Below are 15,975 nucleotides of genomic sequence, written 5' to 3' on the forward strand. Positions count from 1 at the left end.
CTAAATCCAGTGTAAGATGTACCTGCTGCTGTTGCAAAGGCAGACTCACAGATCTATCAGTGAAATGCAACTATTTCACTAGCATTACAGACCCAAGCACAGGGAATGGAAAGTGACATTATACAACTGAGGGAGAGATAATTTTTGCTTACGTAAGTGTGGGATATGCAAGAATTAAGAGACACAGGGTCTTAAAAGTCCCCAGTGCTCACTGCAAGAAATAGTTGTATTTGTCACTTCACAAACACTGTAAGAAAGAATGCAAATACTGCAAAGGCAGACATGGGGTTGTAGTTACAAGGTGATAACCCATTGCTGCACAAAGAAAAACCAGAAAACTACTTAAAACAACCAAATCTTTTAATTAGAAAGCAACAAACATGCAAACAGCAGATATAGAAATTTATTTGAACCAACGTTTTTACTATCATGAAAGTTACTTTAAAACATTGATCCAAGCTCTCACATTTGCTGTTTAAGGAAAATATTGCACTTGGCATCTTCTAGCACCCCTCATACATGGCAAAACATTTTAAAAACATTTTTGTTTATTTTAACTTGCACACTCTCCCCAAGTCATGCACACAGTCATTCAAAAAAACAAAAGGTTAGGTTATCCAAAAGCAATACCTCAGAATTGCACTAAAGCTCTGTAAGGAAAAATATAATTAATGTCTTTTACAAATTTCATTGACTACCAGGTGCTCACACACAACTGTTGGTTACTCTTCATCTTCATTTTCATTCTCTTGGCCAGATCCTTCTGATCTGTCACCTTCCAATCGGTCTGCAAAACACAGATTTAGTAAAAAGAACTTGCAAGATTTTCTTTTTCTGGTAAATATTTATTACATGCTGTCTCCCTGGACTATTACACAATGGGATAAGGCTGTGGGTTTTAGGGTAGAAGAAACTCTCTGCTGTAAGTGCACACAGACTAAGTGCTCCTTTTCTCCTTTCTTCTTACCACAAGAAAGGAGAAAAGGAGAAATGCCTTTAAGGATTTCCAGGCATGAAAGCAAAATCTGTGTACAAAAGGAAAAACCTTGTAGCTGCTGACTGGCTGTCAGCTCAGAAAAGACAAATGCAAGTATAACATGAAAATGAGATGGTGACTACAAGGGACAGAGGTGCTGTGCTGGGGAGCTGGAACTACAATAGCTACAGTTAGAAATGGGAATAGTCCAGAAACTGGGGGATCACTGCCTGTCACTTCAATACATCAGAAAAAGTGCCTTTTCATGCAAATATTTAGATAAGAGCAAATACAGAAATGTGTGAGGGAACATGACTTGCTCACGACCAATCTCTCAAGCAACATGCAGTCAGATTTAGAAACACCACCCTGCCATAACAGATTTTTGCTGAAATTATTGTAACTAAAGTGTTGGGCAGTTCTTTTAGCATTTCACTCAGAAGAGATAATGACAACCAAAGGAAACACAGGAGCATGGAGGTGCAGCACTGGGCTGGGGACATGGCACTCTCCTGGCTCCCAGAGCAGCCAGAGGTGAGAGAGGAGCAGCAGCTGCCACCAGGCACAGCTTCCTTCACACCTCACCACTGCAAGCCACTGCTCTGCTCAGCCAGAGTTCCCATATTCAGTATTTCCCATCACTTTCACCTTCATCTACAGGTCTGTTAGGTTTTTGCCCCATATGCCATGCCAGCCTCCCAAGACTTCATCTCCTTGCTTCCTACACAGTGTGTGATGTCTCTCCACTGTCCTCCATCTTCAGGGTCAATCCACTCAGCTTCTCCAGCACCAACATCCAGTTCCCAGTGATGATTCTTCCATGCAACCCTCTTATCACCAGTTTCAGCCCCATGGGAACTGGAGGGACATCCTGCTGCCCTGGGAACAGCTGCCAGCAGCCTCAGCAATGCCTCCCACAGTCCTGAGGCATCTTCACACCTTTCTTTGCCCCTAGATAACTCCCACAATCACAGCCAGTTTATCTTACAGTTCATTCCAGTCCTCCCCAAAAGTTTTCCCATCATACTCACTGAAAAGATCAGTCCTGAAGAGAGTATTTTTCAACACCTAAAATTATATTTTGCTTTTTTTGGATAAAATAACAGCTGCCAAGACGTTTCAAGTCTCACACCGAAGAAGCAATTCCTAAGTACTTCTATTAAGAGAACCTTGAACAACCCTTGAATCTTCTCACCAGCCCCAAGTACAGCCACAGCCAGCTGAAGGGCTTGATGATTTCCCAGCCAAGCTGCTATTTTATAGACCAGTGCTGTGGACAAGCTCTTCAGAAGTCTCTCACCTGCTCTTATGTGATTCAATGAAGCCAACATTCGGAGCATGAAGGAAGCTGGAACAGTGATGGTGTTTCTGGTCTCTTCCAGCATTAATTCATTACGAGTTATAACCTGAAGGCAGGGAAGGGAGAAGGCCAGCATCAGAAATAAACACAGAATTATACTGCATTGATAGGGGTTTGTAGATACAAAGTTTCTATGCAAAAGCCATTTTACAGAGTCCAAAATTACCATAAGGAAGCAATATTTTAATAATTGCTATTGAATACTGTTGTCTGGGTCAAGAAAAGTCATCCAGTGGACTCGGCCTGCAGGTGTCCAATTATCTGTCTAAAGAATATTTTAGTAAGATCATGGTTCCATTGTCCACATGCATGGCAGATACCAAGATTAGTGACTAAGAAAAACTTTGGAAATCTTTCATGAAGTAAAGCAGATCGATGAGAGAAAGAGCTGTTTCCAGATGGCAACTGTTGTAGAGAACAAAGTTCTAGCACCAGTGCTGGCCAAGAATGTGGGAAGGAAAAGAGATGAGGTTACCCTCAACTCCTACCTTCATGCTGCTTGAAATTTTTGGAGACAATCCAAGGAACACAAGCCATTTCTATCTCACTTCAGGAACATTCTTTAGCTCCATAATTCTTTGTAAACAGAGCTACAGCTTGCCTCTAAATGACTTGAAAGAGCCCGTTCCTACTGTCTCATTTTCAAGGAAAAAAAAATCTACTAATGAATACTTTTATTTCTCTTCCCTCATTCCTTCCTCATGGTACTTCCTTGCCATCCCTCTTTCTTCCTTCACAAATTTTAATCCCACACTGAAGGTTGTCTCAGCTTTAAGACTATATTCTTTTGTTATCATTAAGCACAAAAATTTCTTTAGGTGGAGACAAGTTATGACCATTTTTCAGCCTTTGCTCCCAGATCAGCTGCTGTAAGACATAAAAATAATGAAATTCTTGTTCTCTCTGAGACTCTTCAAGCCTGTTCCTCTTGTGAGGAACATGTTCTTTGCAAATGTTTGCAGTTTCTTCTCCCTTCCCAATCAAAGCATCTATTTTCTGTCATTCTCACCTGTTTGCCAGACACTTGGCACAGCCGATCCCTCCCTAACAGAAGCAAGCTGAGAAGGCAGCAGGCTGCTCTTGATTCCTCTTTCACCCCATATTTCTGCAGTGCATCATCAGTAAACCTCCTCACAACCTGGTGCTGAGGCTTTTTCTCCATTCAGAGGTTTGTCCTTATCCCCACTGTCTTTTCCTATTCACTAAGGTCATGACCTCTCTCAATGTTTAAATACATTTCTGTATCTATATGGAACTTTCCTCAAACATGGTGTTCTCTCCTCAGACCTTCCCCCTTCTCTGGAAAATTCAGTTCATGTATGTTGGACACTTATTCCAGCCAAACTTAATATAGTGAGAACTATTTTATTGCTATGAACATCTCCTGTCCCCTACATAGGTAAGTCAATACAGGGAATAAATTAAAAAACAAAAACCATGTAAAATTACAAACTGCGCTGCAGTAAATTCTTCTGCAAGTTCTACATTTTTATTAAAGAAAACGTAACTTAAATGTTTAAATAATTTGCAATTATTAGAAATAAAGGGAGGGAACTAAAGGACAATAATTCATTTTAGCACACATATATGTTTAGCAATACTTCTAAACCCCAAAGGCTCCAAAACATGTAATGACTAAAGCTGTCACACAATATGCAAGGAAGTGTCACTTCACTCAGAGCTAAAATAATGGGAAAGGTTCAAAACTCACAAGTGGATGGTTTGGGGTTTTTTCAAGGGATGTGGGGTGGCTAAGGGTTGTGTGTTTCTGTTTGTTTAAAATATATTTAGCACTATTACAGAGTAGATTAAATTATTAAAAAAATCCCCAGTCTTCTCTATCTGTAGTGCCCAAGAGATTTCACAAAAAAAGCCCCCAATCTGACCACCCCATAACCAAATCTGTCCTATAATATTATTTACAGAAAACCATATAACCTTTTGATACATTGTGTTATGTAAATCACTCAAATATGATTATTCAGCAGTCAGCTATATGGTCACCCCAGGCCAGTTGCTATATCCAGTTATTGCTCAGAGGGCAATATGGAAATAATGAGTTACATAACTTCACATTGGACTTTTATAACTGATTTGGCTTGCAATGTTTGCTTTATTCCATGAAGTTCCCATGTGCAATCTTACCAACCTTTAAGTCCCTTTTATGCCACTGAATATTTAATAGGATTGATTTTTGTACTCTGTGTTGTTCTGTATATTCTTGTATTACCTTCAGTTCATTTCCTTCATCTTCCCTTCATTTATTTGTTTAGAGACAGGCACTATATTAATTTATTAATTCCTGCCAGTTTTCCTTCTGTATCTGAGTGATCACACTTCTTCCAACTCCTTTCATGTACATAATAGCAGATCATGTTATATAATTTCTAGGAGAGCTGAGGAAATGCAAAGTGCCAAGGATATGAAAGTCAGCTGTTCTGAAGGGCAGCTTTTTATTTGTAGCTCATTTGTTGAACATTAAATAACTCTGCTAATTCAATATCAGTAATTTGTACCAAAGGCTTTTATAGAATTAAAGACACGACATTGCTGTGAAAAAGGAGGAAAGGTTCTTACCTCATCTGCAAGTTTTCTGTTAAAAATCTTGGATTCTTCCAGTGGTGACCAAATTTTTATATCATAATCAATACCAGAAGAAGCCAGAACTAGAAGAAAATAACAGTAATTCTAAATTAAAAGTGTTATGTTTATTGGTATTTTCTGCTCTTAAATGGAAGACAAATATTTCACTTGAAGCATTTATTTGCAAATGTCAGATCTCATGCTGAACAGAGCTTGTAATTACCAAGTCTCCACATGAGGTCTGCTCCATAGATTATTTGTTTTTGAATCTATCTGTATAGATATGAAGAAAACAAATGCAAACATCAAGAGCCCCGTTTTACATTTGAAGAAATCACCAAAATATACAAAAGATAGAAGCAAAAAGAGAAAACCCAGCCACTACTGATCCATTTCTGCTGATAGTATATGCATTAATAAAAAAGCTTTAGAATTTGTAGACCCAGTACAAAAGCAGAACCAAGATAATTTCAAATGTACCTTTGACAATTTCAGTGAATTTCATGTAATTTTATTTGATATTTAAATATAAAGATGCAATGGATGCTCTTATAAATAAAGTATGAAGAATATGAAAAGTTGCAGAACATTCTCTAGATCATTGCACAAAAGCCACTGTAGGAATTAAAATTCCATAGAAAGCTCTCAGTAACTGGGAAGCTGAACAAGAGTAACTGTCCTAGAAGGAGGATGAGCTCTCTTAGTGACACCTTCAGGGTGTGACACACTCCACAAAGACATCAGCAAAGCTACAGGGCACTTTGAAAGCTGCTTCCAAAGGGAGTATCCAACTCAGGACATTTACAAGAACTCAATTTCAATAAAAAAGTTTAAAGTTCAAGGCTTACCCTATGTAGGACAGTATTCCATGTTCCCCCAAAATGTCTAGAAAACTCCCAGCCTCTCCTAGTATTATTGTAACAACTTCACTTGCTAATTTACAAATAGCTCTTACTATATAGCCAGGTAAGCTGTGAAAAAAAGAGTAATGCAAATACTTTCTCTGACTGTGTCAGAGGCTGGAGGATGGTTCAGATTTCCCAACTACATGTGATTCCTTCTACTGCTTTGGTCCATCTTTGCTATGAAGGATTTCCTCTAAATACAAATTATTAGGATTTCTATTAATTTCATTAATTATTCTAATCTCACAATGCCAGTGAGAGGGAGACACCCACTACTGCATTTTTTTAATAGGGCCAAGTAGAGACCAGATTCCAATATAATTTCCAAGTATTGCTGGCATTTCAGCAACCCCATATTTCCCTCATTAGTGTCATAGAAAACATTTTATGTGTTGAGGGAAGAAAAAAAATTGAGATTCTTCTTATTACATCTGACAGTATTTCTATAAATTCTGTGCCAGGAGTGGTTTGATTTCAATAAATTTTTGAGTAAGGAGGGATTTAAGGGCCAAAGGTCATTAGTAAGAGGCAAAATTAAAAGCACTATTATCTGAATTATACAGGGAAATATGAACAACATCTCATTAATCATTGCAATTGCTCTGTTGAGACAGAGTTTAAGACTGAAATGCTCTAGTGCAGATCAGCTGGATGTGCAGAGTGTGAGAATGCTGCTCTTACTGGGGTCAAAGGGGTGAGGCTGCAGGCAGTTCACCACGTGGTTGTCAGCCTCCAGCAGCATGAGGTGCTCAGCAGTGTGGCGGTCCCAGATGAAAATGTGGCCACAGTCTGAGCCACTCATGACAAAGTTGGATCCCCAGAAGTTGGCTTCCTTTATCTGCAAGAAAAACAAAACTTTGTAAGACCCAGCCAGTGAAAAGCCCATCCAAGAGCACACTCCTGTGTCCCTGTGTCTGCACTAACAGTGCAGCTGAAGGAAAGCTCATGCAGAAATGAGATTTAAGAATTTTTAAAGGAAACATTTAAAGAAGAGTGATTAAAAAAATGGGAGTTCAGAAAGTTTTAGATTTCCAGAGCAAAACAGCTGCAAACAGAAAACAGAAAAAAAAAAAAAAAAAAAGAAGAAGAGAGGAGTTGGGGCAGACTGAACAGTATAAAAAGAAATGTCAGCAGATCTGTCACTTCCTGAAGTCACAGAAATGATACTGGAGACAGGGGTATGCAAAGGAGTTTTTAGGAAAAGTTTGGCCAAGTTAAAGTTTGTGACAGGCTAATCCCTGGGGGGGATTTTCCACTACAGAGAAACAGGAGACAAGACAGAAGCTTGTGATACCTTCCTCAGAAATCCCTTCTGATTTTACTCAGCATAGGACCTCAAAATAACCATTGTGACATGATATAAATTTGCTAACCTGTGTCCTCGGCAGGTGAGAGGCTTGATGGGGTGGCAGAGGGAGAAGGGGCATTGCTTCAATGACAGCCAGAAAACTCAGTCACGAGTGTGAGCTGAGAGCTCCACAACACCCTGGTGTTTGTGCTGCAGGAACAAGCCTGGAAGGCTGAAGTGCAGCCTTGTGAGCAGAACTGTTATTTTGAGAGCCAGCAGTACCTCCTACAAACTCTTCCAACTGACATACAAGGGGCAAGAGAGGTACCTGTGCAAGCAGGAGCTGCCTGTGCAGCAGCTTGGAGCTCACACAGACCATTTCCAATGCTGGAAGTTCAGATTGGCATTTAGGAGTAACTCCAGCATAAGGGACAGAATCTTGAGTTTGAGACTATTTACACAGAATCCTGCTGTGAATTATTTTGCAGGTAAGGCTCTAAAGAGGGCCGTGCCTGGATCCTTTTCTTTCTTTTGGCAGACTTCCCTCAGAAAATGCCCTGAAGAGAAGGGCAGAGATGTTGCCTTGCTCTGTGCTTTGCCTCAGCTACCTTGATACAGATTCATTAGTAAGTTGAACCCTTATGCTGTTAGAAATATGTGGTTTATTTCCAACATAAGCATGCCCAGTTTTAGATTTCAGGCTTGGTAGATCTCTGTCTATAGAATATGTCCCAATGACTGCAGTCAGTGCAATACAGTCATCTTGATGTCTAAAAATAAACCAGAGAAGCTGCATTCCTGTAATGAATTCCAATATATTAATCTTTCAGCAGCTTTTGTCTTATAGCTCCTTGTAATACATATTTTCATTATCCTGTTACATCTAGATTATCCCCAATAATAAAAAAAATTAATTTTCTATTTTAATTTTCAAGCATGACCTCTTCCTGTGTCCTGCGTATTCTTTTACTCATATTTCTCAATACTCATAAAATCTAATTTTAGCACCCCAGAAATGAATAGAACTGAAATTCACATTTAAAAACATTGGTTTTCAAACATTTCTAAAAGTCACTGTTTTAAAAGCAGGACTATAAAAAAATGTAAGATTGTCAAATTAAGTTTTTAAAAGTAAGGAAGAACCAGAATGATTCCATTTGCTTGCATAACCTTAATTCACTATATATGCATACACACACACACCCATATATATGTATGTACATGTAAAAATTAACAGCCCAGAACACCAGTGGGTTCGATTATGAACCATGGAATAACTTGTCACCTTTATAGAAAGAGATAAAAGCCACAATAGTGTAAATAGTGTAAGAATAAATAATTACAGAGTCTAAATGTAGGTTTTAAGATTTTTGGTATAGGGGTTTCTGGTGACAAGATGGAGGGATTTGGGCGTGTCTAGCCTTTCTTCTTCTTCTCTACCTCCATTTTGGCTGGTGATGTTGGCACTTTTAGATTGGTCTAAAGTAGAAACTCACTGTCTAATATAGATGATAGGTATTAGAAAATAACTGTAAATATTGTACACGTAGTTTGTAGTATATAAAGATAACACCGCCCTGGAGGACGAGGGAGTGCCTCTGGCTGTCCTGCCAAACGGATCTCAGCTGGACAGGGAGAAGGAACTTTATAGATAAGATGCAATAAACAATCTTGAGACCGAAAAAATGAAGAGCCCTGACTTCTTCTTCAAGCACCGAGCTGAGAAAAGAAACTTTCGAACTTTAGTCGGGGTCACTCTGACCAACTAAAAAGAGAGACCCCGACAATATATAAATGGTTCATGTAGTTGACAACATAGCTTTATCCCTGGGCTGCTCAGGTGTGTAGGAAACAAAGCTTTTTCAAGCTGTCTCCTTTATAAATTTGAAAGGGAAAAATCATTAGCTCTTGCCTTGCAGGAATGAGGGCATTACTCAAACCAGCAGATCAAAAAGAAGTTTGCAACCATAGAGACCAACAAGGAAAACAAAATTACATTTTCTTTCATTCTGTGCATTCCTTGCCATAGGTGCTTGTGTGAAACAAAAGCAAAAAGCAACCCACATCCCCAAGAAACCAAACAACAAAATCTGTTAAATAATCTATATAATAACAGCTAGGCAGACAGAGACTGAATTAATCCTTAGATGAACTCACTTTTAGTATCTTTTAACCACAAAGTGCCTGATGCCAGGACTTTTAAACTAATCAGGGTTTGATCAATTCAAATACATTTCTGAAATACAGTGCAAAACTCCTTGTCATTAATCAACATTCATTCTAAATCCTGTTGCTTATGTAGACTGAAATATGTATTTAGTCAAGCATTTTTCCCAGTGTAATCAAAGCTATTCACACAAACCCTAGAAAATGGCTTTTTGGGGGTAAAGGGACTACTCCTCACATCAGCTGCAAAATAACACACCAGCTAATTCTGCAAAATACCACCTAGAACTCAGAACTTCACATCTTCAAAATATTGCAAAAACCAAAAAGAAGAAATAGCAAGGAAAGCAGCATCTGTTTTTCATGCACCATTGCTTTACAAACACAATAACTGCATTTTCTTAAAATACAGGAATTTGTGTGAAAAAGACGAGGCATCTAGTAGCTAAATTATAATTTAATTCCTAGCACTCCTTCCTTTTTTGAATTCAGAGATGTCAAGGTTCTTCAGAACTGATTTAATCCTCACTTTCCCTTCCAAGCTCTTCAAAGTTAAAGATGAAATAATTTTGAACAGCTTGGAAGGGAAAGTGAGGATTAAATCATAATTTGGAAGCTAGGCACATTTTATGCCACATAAGCTGAGAGAGAAAATGAAAAAGAAGAAAAACAGCCCAAATTTTTATGGATGTTAAGGGGAGAGACTCTTAAACTCAGGGGTATTTAAATGCCTTTCACAGTGCCATGAGTCACACTAATTGTAATTTTCATTAGGAGCAAATTCTGTGCCTTCTAAGTGAGCACAGAAGCCAAATTGCTTACAGAGCATCCCCAGATCCTTTTTGGCAAGCCCAGCAGGGGCAGCTGCCCTGGGTGAGCCCACGAAGCCCCCAGCCCCAAGCCCCAGAGGCTGTACCATGGTGCGGGAGTTGCGGTGACCTTTGTAAACCATCTTTATCAAGGGGCGCCTGATATTCAGCGTCTCCAGCTCCTCCATCTCCTTCCTCTCCTTCCTCCTCCTGAAGAGCTCCTGGATGCGGGCCACAGCAGATCGTCTGTGAATCCAGAGAGAGCAGCACTGAGAGCCCCTCCCCAGACACTGCAAGGGGCTCCCAAACATCATCATTAGGCACGCCACCACATTCTCCATGAGTTTGACACAGACATCAGCATAATCCCAACTGTAAAATTACAGATGTGAATTTTTTTCCATCCTGGCTTACAACAAGAAGAGCATGCAAGACAGTGGAATGTCAAGTGATGCCAGGTTTTATTCCCCCTCTGTAGAACAAACTTCAGCTGCTGGCAAAATTCACATGCTATTTTATTTTCATCCTCTACCCATACTGAGGTAGCAAAATTCTGAAGTGAAAAAAAAAATCTATGCCAGAACAGAAGTTTTTAAATTTTAAAAAGCCATTAAGGATCTAATGGGTCTCTCAGTATGATGTGTTTTTTCATAAGATCAAAAAATTTTTTCAAAAAAATCTATGCCAGAACAGAAGTTTTTACATTTTAAAAAGCCATTAAGGATCTAATGTGTCTCTCAGTGTGATTTGGTTTTTCATAAGATTTTGTCCAATGTATTTCTCGTCAGTATTTCTCTATGACAAGATTCAAGATTTACACAGCTTTTAAGAAGTTCCTACTAAGAAAAAGATGATTTGAGATCAATTATTGGAGCACCTATCCCATATGGTAGCAGTAAGGTTTACAGCTGGAGATTTCCTAAAATAACAGAGGAAAAAACAAAAGCCAAATCATGTAATTTGTTTGTGGATGTTTAAATCCAGGAACTTAATTTTTTTATTAATCTGTGAAAAGACCTTGGTGTCAAATTTTTCCTGTTTAGCTGTTCAGTTTGTAGATCCCCATAATTCCAGCTATAACCAGTCACATCTCAGTTCTTTTTCTTCTGTCATTCCTTGTCATTATTAGCTTTGAGGTTCTGAACACAGTCCAAGGGGAATGTCCCTCTCAAGAAGAAGCAGGTACAGATTTTAGCAGAATGCAAGGAGTGAAATTATTACAGCAATTTATTCTAAAAATTAAACTGATCCTGGAACCTCACTACACTGCTGCCAGAAAGTAACCTGAATTTGTTTTTAAGTAATGTTTTCCAGTGTTTTAGTCACTGATCTTGGAGACTCCAGCAACAAGTCCTCTACTCCAGAAAAAAACCCTACCAGATCTATCCCATAACTACTTCTCTCAGGCAGTGATCTGCTTAGATTTTTGTCCATTTTCTGCCACAGGAGAAAGTTGCACCAAAAAGTTAAGGTGAAATAAATGTTATGCTACAGCTAAGCAAAGAAGGAGAAGGAATATAAGTCATTAATGCAAATTTATTTACTATAAAAACAAATAAACCAACAAACCACACACTGTTTTACTAAGACAGATCACCTAATACAGCTAAGCTTTCAAAATAAATTTTAATACTTTTTTAATAGAGACCAGAAGAGTTTTGAAAGCACCAGTCAATAGACCCACTTAACAGTGTGCTATTTATTATAACACATTTCTTAGATGTTTGCCTAGCAAACAGCACCAGAAAAAGTAGACTACTACTACTTCCTTGGTGAGAGTTTTCTATCCTTTCAATCCCCAGGCAATTTCCTGGTTCATCTTTTTTATACTACAGTAAATAAATACACTGTATTTTTTAGTTATTCCTTATAGTATGCCGAGTTTCAACTTTAATCTTCAACAGATTTAAGAGGGTTCTTCACAACTTCTTCATAAACAGAGGGGTAAAAAAAGAAGCCTACGTTCTTTATCTACTGTGCTTTAAAGATCACTGAGTTATTCTCCTCACCAGTTTGCTTCTACATAAAGGAAAAAGGGTGACAGACACATGATAGGCTGCATCAAACACTTACAGAAACTTCAAACCATTATTTGTGCAGATTTGGGTTTCACTTGCTTTTAAAAAAAGATGGGGTTTGTATGAGAAAGTAAAAGCATCTATCATTTACTGTGATTCCTTTTCTTGCAATTTTGGTGCATTTATTCACATTAATTAATTAAGGATGTGCAGTGAAGAGGCTGGGAAGTTAAACATCATTAGGACTGACAGAGCAGTAGACTTGTCCAGCTGTTGCAGAAGGGTTACTTGCTGGACAGCAGTAATAAGTCTTGGGATTAGAAGATGATATTAAAGTAGCTAATTGGTAAAGCAAAGTAGTTTCTTGCACAATTTTTCATCCAGACATCTCTATGAAAATTGATTTCCTCCTCCCCATTTCCCTAGGCTGAAATATGCAGACATTGCAAAAAAACCTCAATACTACTCAGCAATCAGAATCATGCATTTTTAAATAAGAGCAGAAGCACAGAAGCAACTTTTGGTTAAAACTGTCTTTCAACTAAATGGAGCTCTGAATTTAACCTCCTCATTTGGGGCCTCATTTTAAAAGGCAGAAGTGGATTTCTATTTAGTTGTCTTGGAAGCCAATGATTACCTTTACCAGCGAGAAGGCAGCCAAGCACACACAACTCTCATACTGGGATTGAGCCTTGCAGAAAGCAAGAACATGGCAGAGGCAAGTCTGCTCCAGAAAACATAAATATGAGCCCAATTTAGTGACATTTCAGAACAAAGAACATTACAGGAAAAAGCCTTCTTTCTGAGAGATATTACTTGTTGATAACTATAGATTTTCTATAATTATTTTTAAGTCATACACGTGCAGGAATTTTAAAATCTGACATAGCTGTTTTCATTTGTATTTGTGATGAGCAATTCCTGTCTTTGCCAACACAAACACAGTAGCAGCCTCATCACTTGGAGCCTCAGTGGGTACAGAAGTGTGCTGTGCCATTTGAACTGTTCTGAGGTCAGCTTGAGCTGAGCCTGGCTGAGAGCTGCTGCTTCCCTTCCACACTGCTCTTCCAAGCACAAAATGTCAGACAATGGAATTTATGCACATTGTGTGGGAACTCCTCAGGCAACCCCATCAATGGGTACAGTTCTAGGAAGCATTCACAGAGCACTGCTTTTCCCCTTATGATCAGCCAGGTTTAAAGCCCTCAAAGTTAATAGTTCTAATTAATTATTAAAAGTCCATTTAAATTAAGCCCGAGATTAATGGAGTAGGGATTCTGAAGTGAAGCCATATTTTTTTAGTTAAACATAGATTCAAGATAGGCAAACAAAAAAACAAACCCACAAAAATCCTGTGATGCAAACTGATCCACAGCTATATATTATAAATGGAGAGAAATGGAAAATATGTATACACATAAGCTAAGTCTTAAAATATATAAGTTGTCACATAGGGTGTTTTCTGTATATTTAGAAGTTCTGAAGCGTAATGAGGATTTTTTTAAAAACAAGAATCTGTACAATTTGCACAATTAAATACCTGGTTTGTTTGTTAAAGGGCAATAATGTAGTGGCTGCCATAAAACTCATCTGGTACCTGAGATAACCCTGCTTCTTCCAAATACCATTATCCTAGGCTGATAATGGCCAGTCTCCTGAGCTCAGCTGCGCAGAGCTCACGTCTCCCTCCTTCCTTGCTCCATCCCTCTTGTCTCAGCTCTGCACTGTGTATTGAGCTCAGTATTGATTCCTTCAGTACTGAGGATTTTTTTCACTTCCCAAGTTTCCAAATGTACTCACACACAGACAAAAATGGTCTTTTTTTCATTGTAGACAGCTTTGGGCTGGAAGAGACCTTAAACATCATCTCCCAAGCCCCTGGCAGGGGCAGAGACATCTTCCAGTGAACCAGTGCTGAGGACCACAAACTCTGATTCTTTCTCTTGAGCTCCCTAATGTTAACATCTTATTTTTTATCCACTGTTGTTACCATCTTCTCCTTTGCACTGTTTTCCCTATCCAAAACAATTGCAGAGAACCTAAGGCTTATAACCATTAACTTAGATCTTATTTCTCCAGCGCCCTATGGTCATCTGGACAATGCTCTCAGGCACATGGTGGGATTCCTGGGGGTGTCCAATTGAGTTGGACTCAGTTGTGGGTCCCTTCCAACTCAGGGCATTCCATGATCCTGATATTATCTGTGTGCGTATCTAAACCACTGCAGCAAACCTTGATCCAGGTCTGGCATTTCTTCATTGATCCTGCAAAGAAACCCACTTGCCAGCTACCACTGATCTGCCCAAGAATTCCAAAGGCTTGCCTTAACCACCATATTAAAATAGATTCTTTGACTAAATGCCAATATTTGATTATATTTCTGATATTGATTACTTCCTTTAGGAGCCTCTGAACCTGTGGAAGAGATTTACTGCTGCTGTCAAATTTCAAGCATTAAGACAGCTCAACACCAAAGGCAAAACCATCCTGTTAACAGCACACTGTCACTACCCCTAAAGCCCAAGTTATTTCACTGCTGATAATACAAAACCAAATGTTTACTGTAATGCCCTCCTAGGTAATTTCCCAGCTTTCAAACACAATCAATGTTTAAACTATTCTCAGTTACAAAACATTTAAAAATTTTCACCTGATATGCTGATGAATGATGATGAAAAGCAGAGAATAACAGACTGATAGAACATTCTATGTTGAATGCATCATTTATTTTATATTAAATTTATAGCAATATGAAACTAATATTCCCTTGGGCTCTGCTGAAGAGCTAAAGAACTCCTTGGTAAGCATGCTGAATATAGAAAGAAAGCCTATTGTAAAATTTCAACTACAAACAACAAAGACTCCTGAACATCTAAGAAAGCTGGTGAGTTAAATCCAGGTATTCCAATTGCAGCTAATATGAAAATATAAGACAAAGAAATACAGATTTGCACCACTCTCCTGGAGGCATTTAAAATAGAGGACTCAGGCTAAGTCTTTTATGGAACCTCATCCTGCACCTTTGCCTTTGCAGCCACAGAAAGCCAAGATGTTCATTTTCATCACTGTAACAACTTTGGGCCATTTCCCCTCTAGATGGCCTCTGGCTGAAATCACAGCAGAGGAGTTTGTCCCTCTTACAGCATGTGGCCAAACACAATTACCCAAATTGCCTTATATGTTCTAACAACTGCTTCCCTCAAGTATTTCAATGAAGAATATGATATCAAGTGTTTGGGTTTTTTTCATTTAACTTCATTAAAAGCAATATTGTGTAAAATTTAGCATCTATCTTTCTAAATGTGTATTACCCAATATAGCTCTAATAATTAAACTTAGTTCCATAATCTTGTTCAGGCAAAAAATATAAATGGTTTTTGATTCATGTAGTCTTATATTTTTGTCCAGAACTGGATGTTCTCTACTACAGACAAAGCAAGTCAGCAGTAGCCCATGCAAATATAACTCGTTCCTCAGCAGCTCAATTAAAAAAAGAATAAAAGGAATATTTCTTTTAACAAGCTACACACTTTTCAAATTCCATTAATTTCTACGGCACACAATAAAAATGTTAATAGGTTGTAAAATGTATACACTGCCATTTCTTTTCAATTTCCATGCAACACATGCAGCTAAATATAACTCAAGCAATATGCTCTGTAATTCATAGCATTTGAAGTACAGCAATTCTTAAAATGCCAGTTAGATATGAAAAACCAGAACCTGATAAATCCAATATATGGCAAGAAAAAGGAGGGGGGAGGAATAAAATAATTAATTACCTCATTATTCTATCACCTATCGCTGTTCCTCTGATATTATATCTAGTAAAGGGAATAACAACTGAAGTCATTCACAAATGCTAGGTAC

General features: G+C 38.3%; 1 protein-coding gene across 7 annotated transcripts in view; it reads right to left on the reverse strand.

Annotated features, from left to right (window-relative positions):
- Positions 1-342: 342 nt before the first annotated feature.
- DCAF6 (DDB1 and CUL4 associated factor 6) overlaps positions 343-15,975 on the reverse strand; it is a 75,071-nt gene continuing 59,438 nt past the window's right edge. For 6 of the 7 annotated variants that reach the window (XM_059871884.1, XM_059871875.1, XM_059871921.1 and 3 more), the window contains 5 exons: positions 10,195-10,333; positions 6,506-6,662; positions 4,914-5,002; positions 2,277-2,382; positions 343-787 (listed from right to left, as the gene is read on the reverse strand). In XM_059871884.1, coding sequence (XP_059727867.1) covers positions 723-787; positions 2,277-2,382; positions 4,914-5,002; positions 6,506-6,662; positions 10,195-10,333 — 556 coding nt within the window. In that variant the 3' untranslated portion in view covers positions 343-722. Of the gene's footprint in view, positions 788-2,276; positions 2,383-4,913; positions 5,003-6,505; positions 6,663-10,194; positions 10,334-11,611; positions 15,930-15,975 lie in introns of those variants that run through there. The other variant, XM_059871929.1, reaches the window with a different exon arrangement.

This window comes from Haemorhous mexicanus, chromosome 2 (genome assembly GCF_027477595.1).
Source record: "Haemorhous mexicanus isolate bHaeMex1 chromosome 2, bHaeMex1.pri, whole genome shotgun sequence".
NCBI classification, from domain to species: domain Eukaryota; kingdom Metazoa; phylum Chordata; class Aves; order Passeriformes; family Fringillidae; genus Haemorhous; species Haemorhous mexicanus.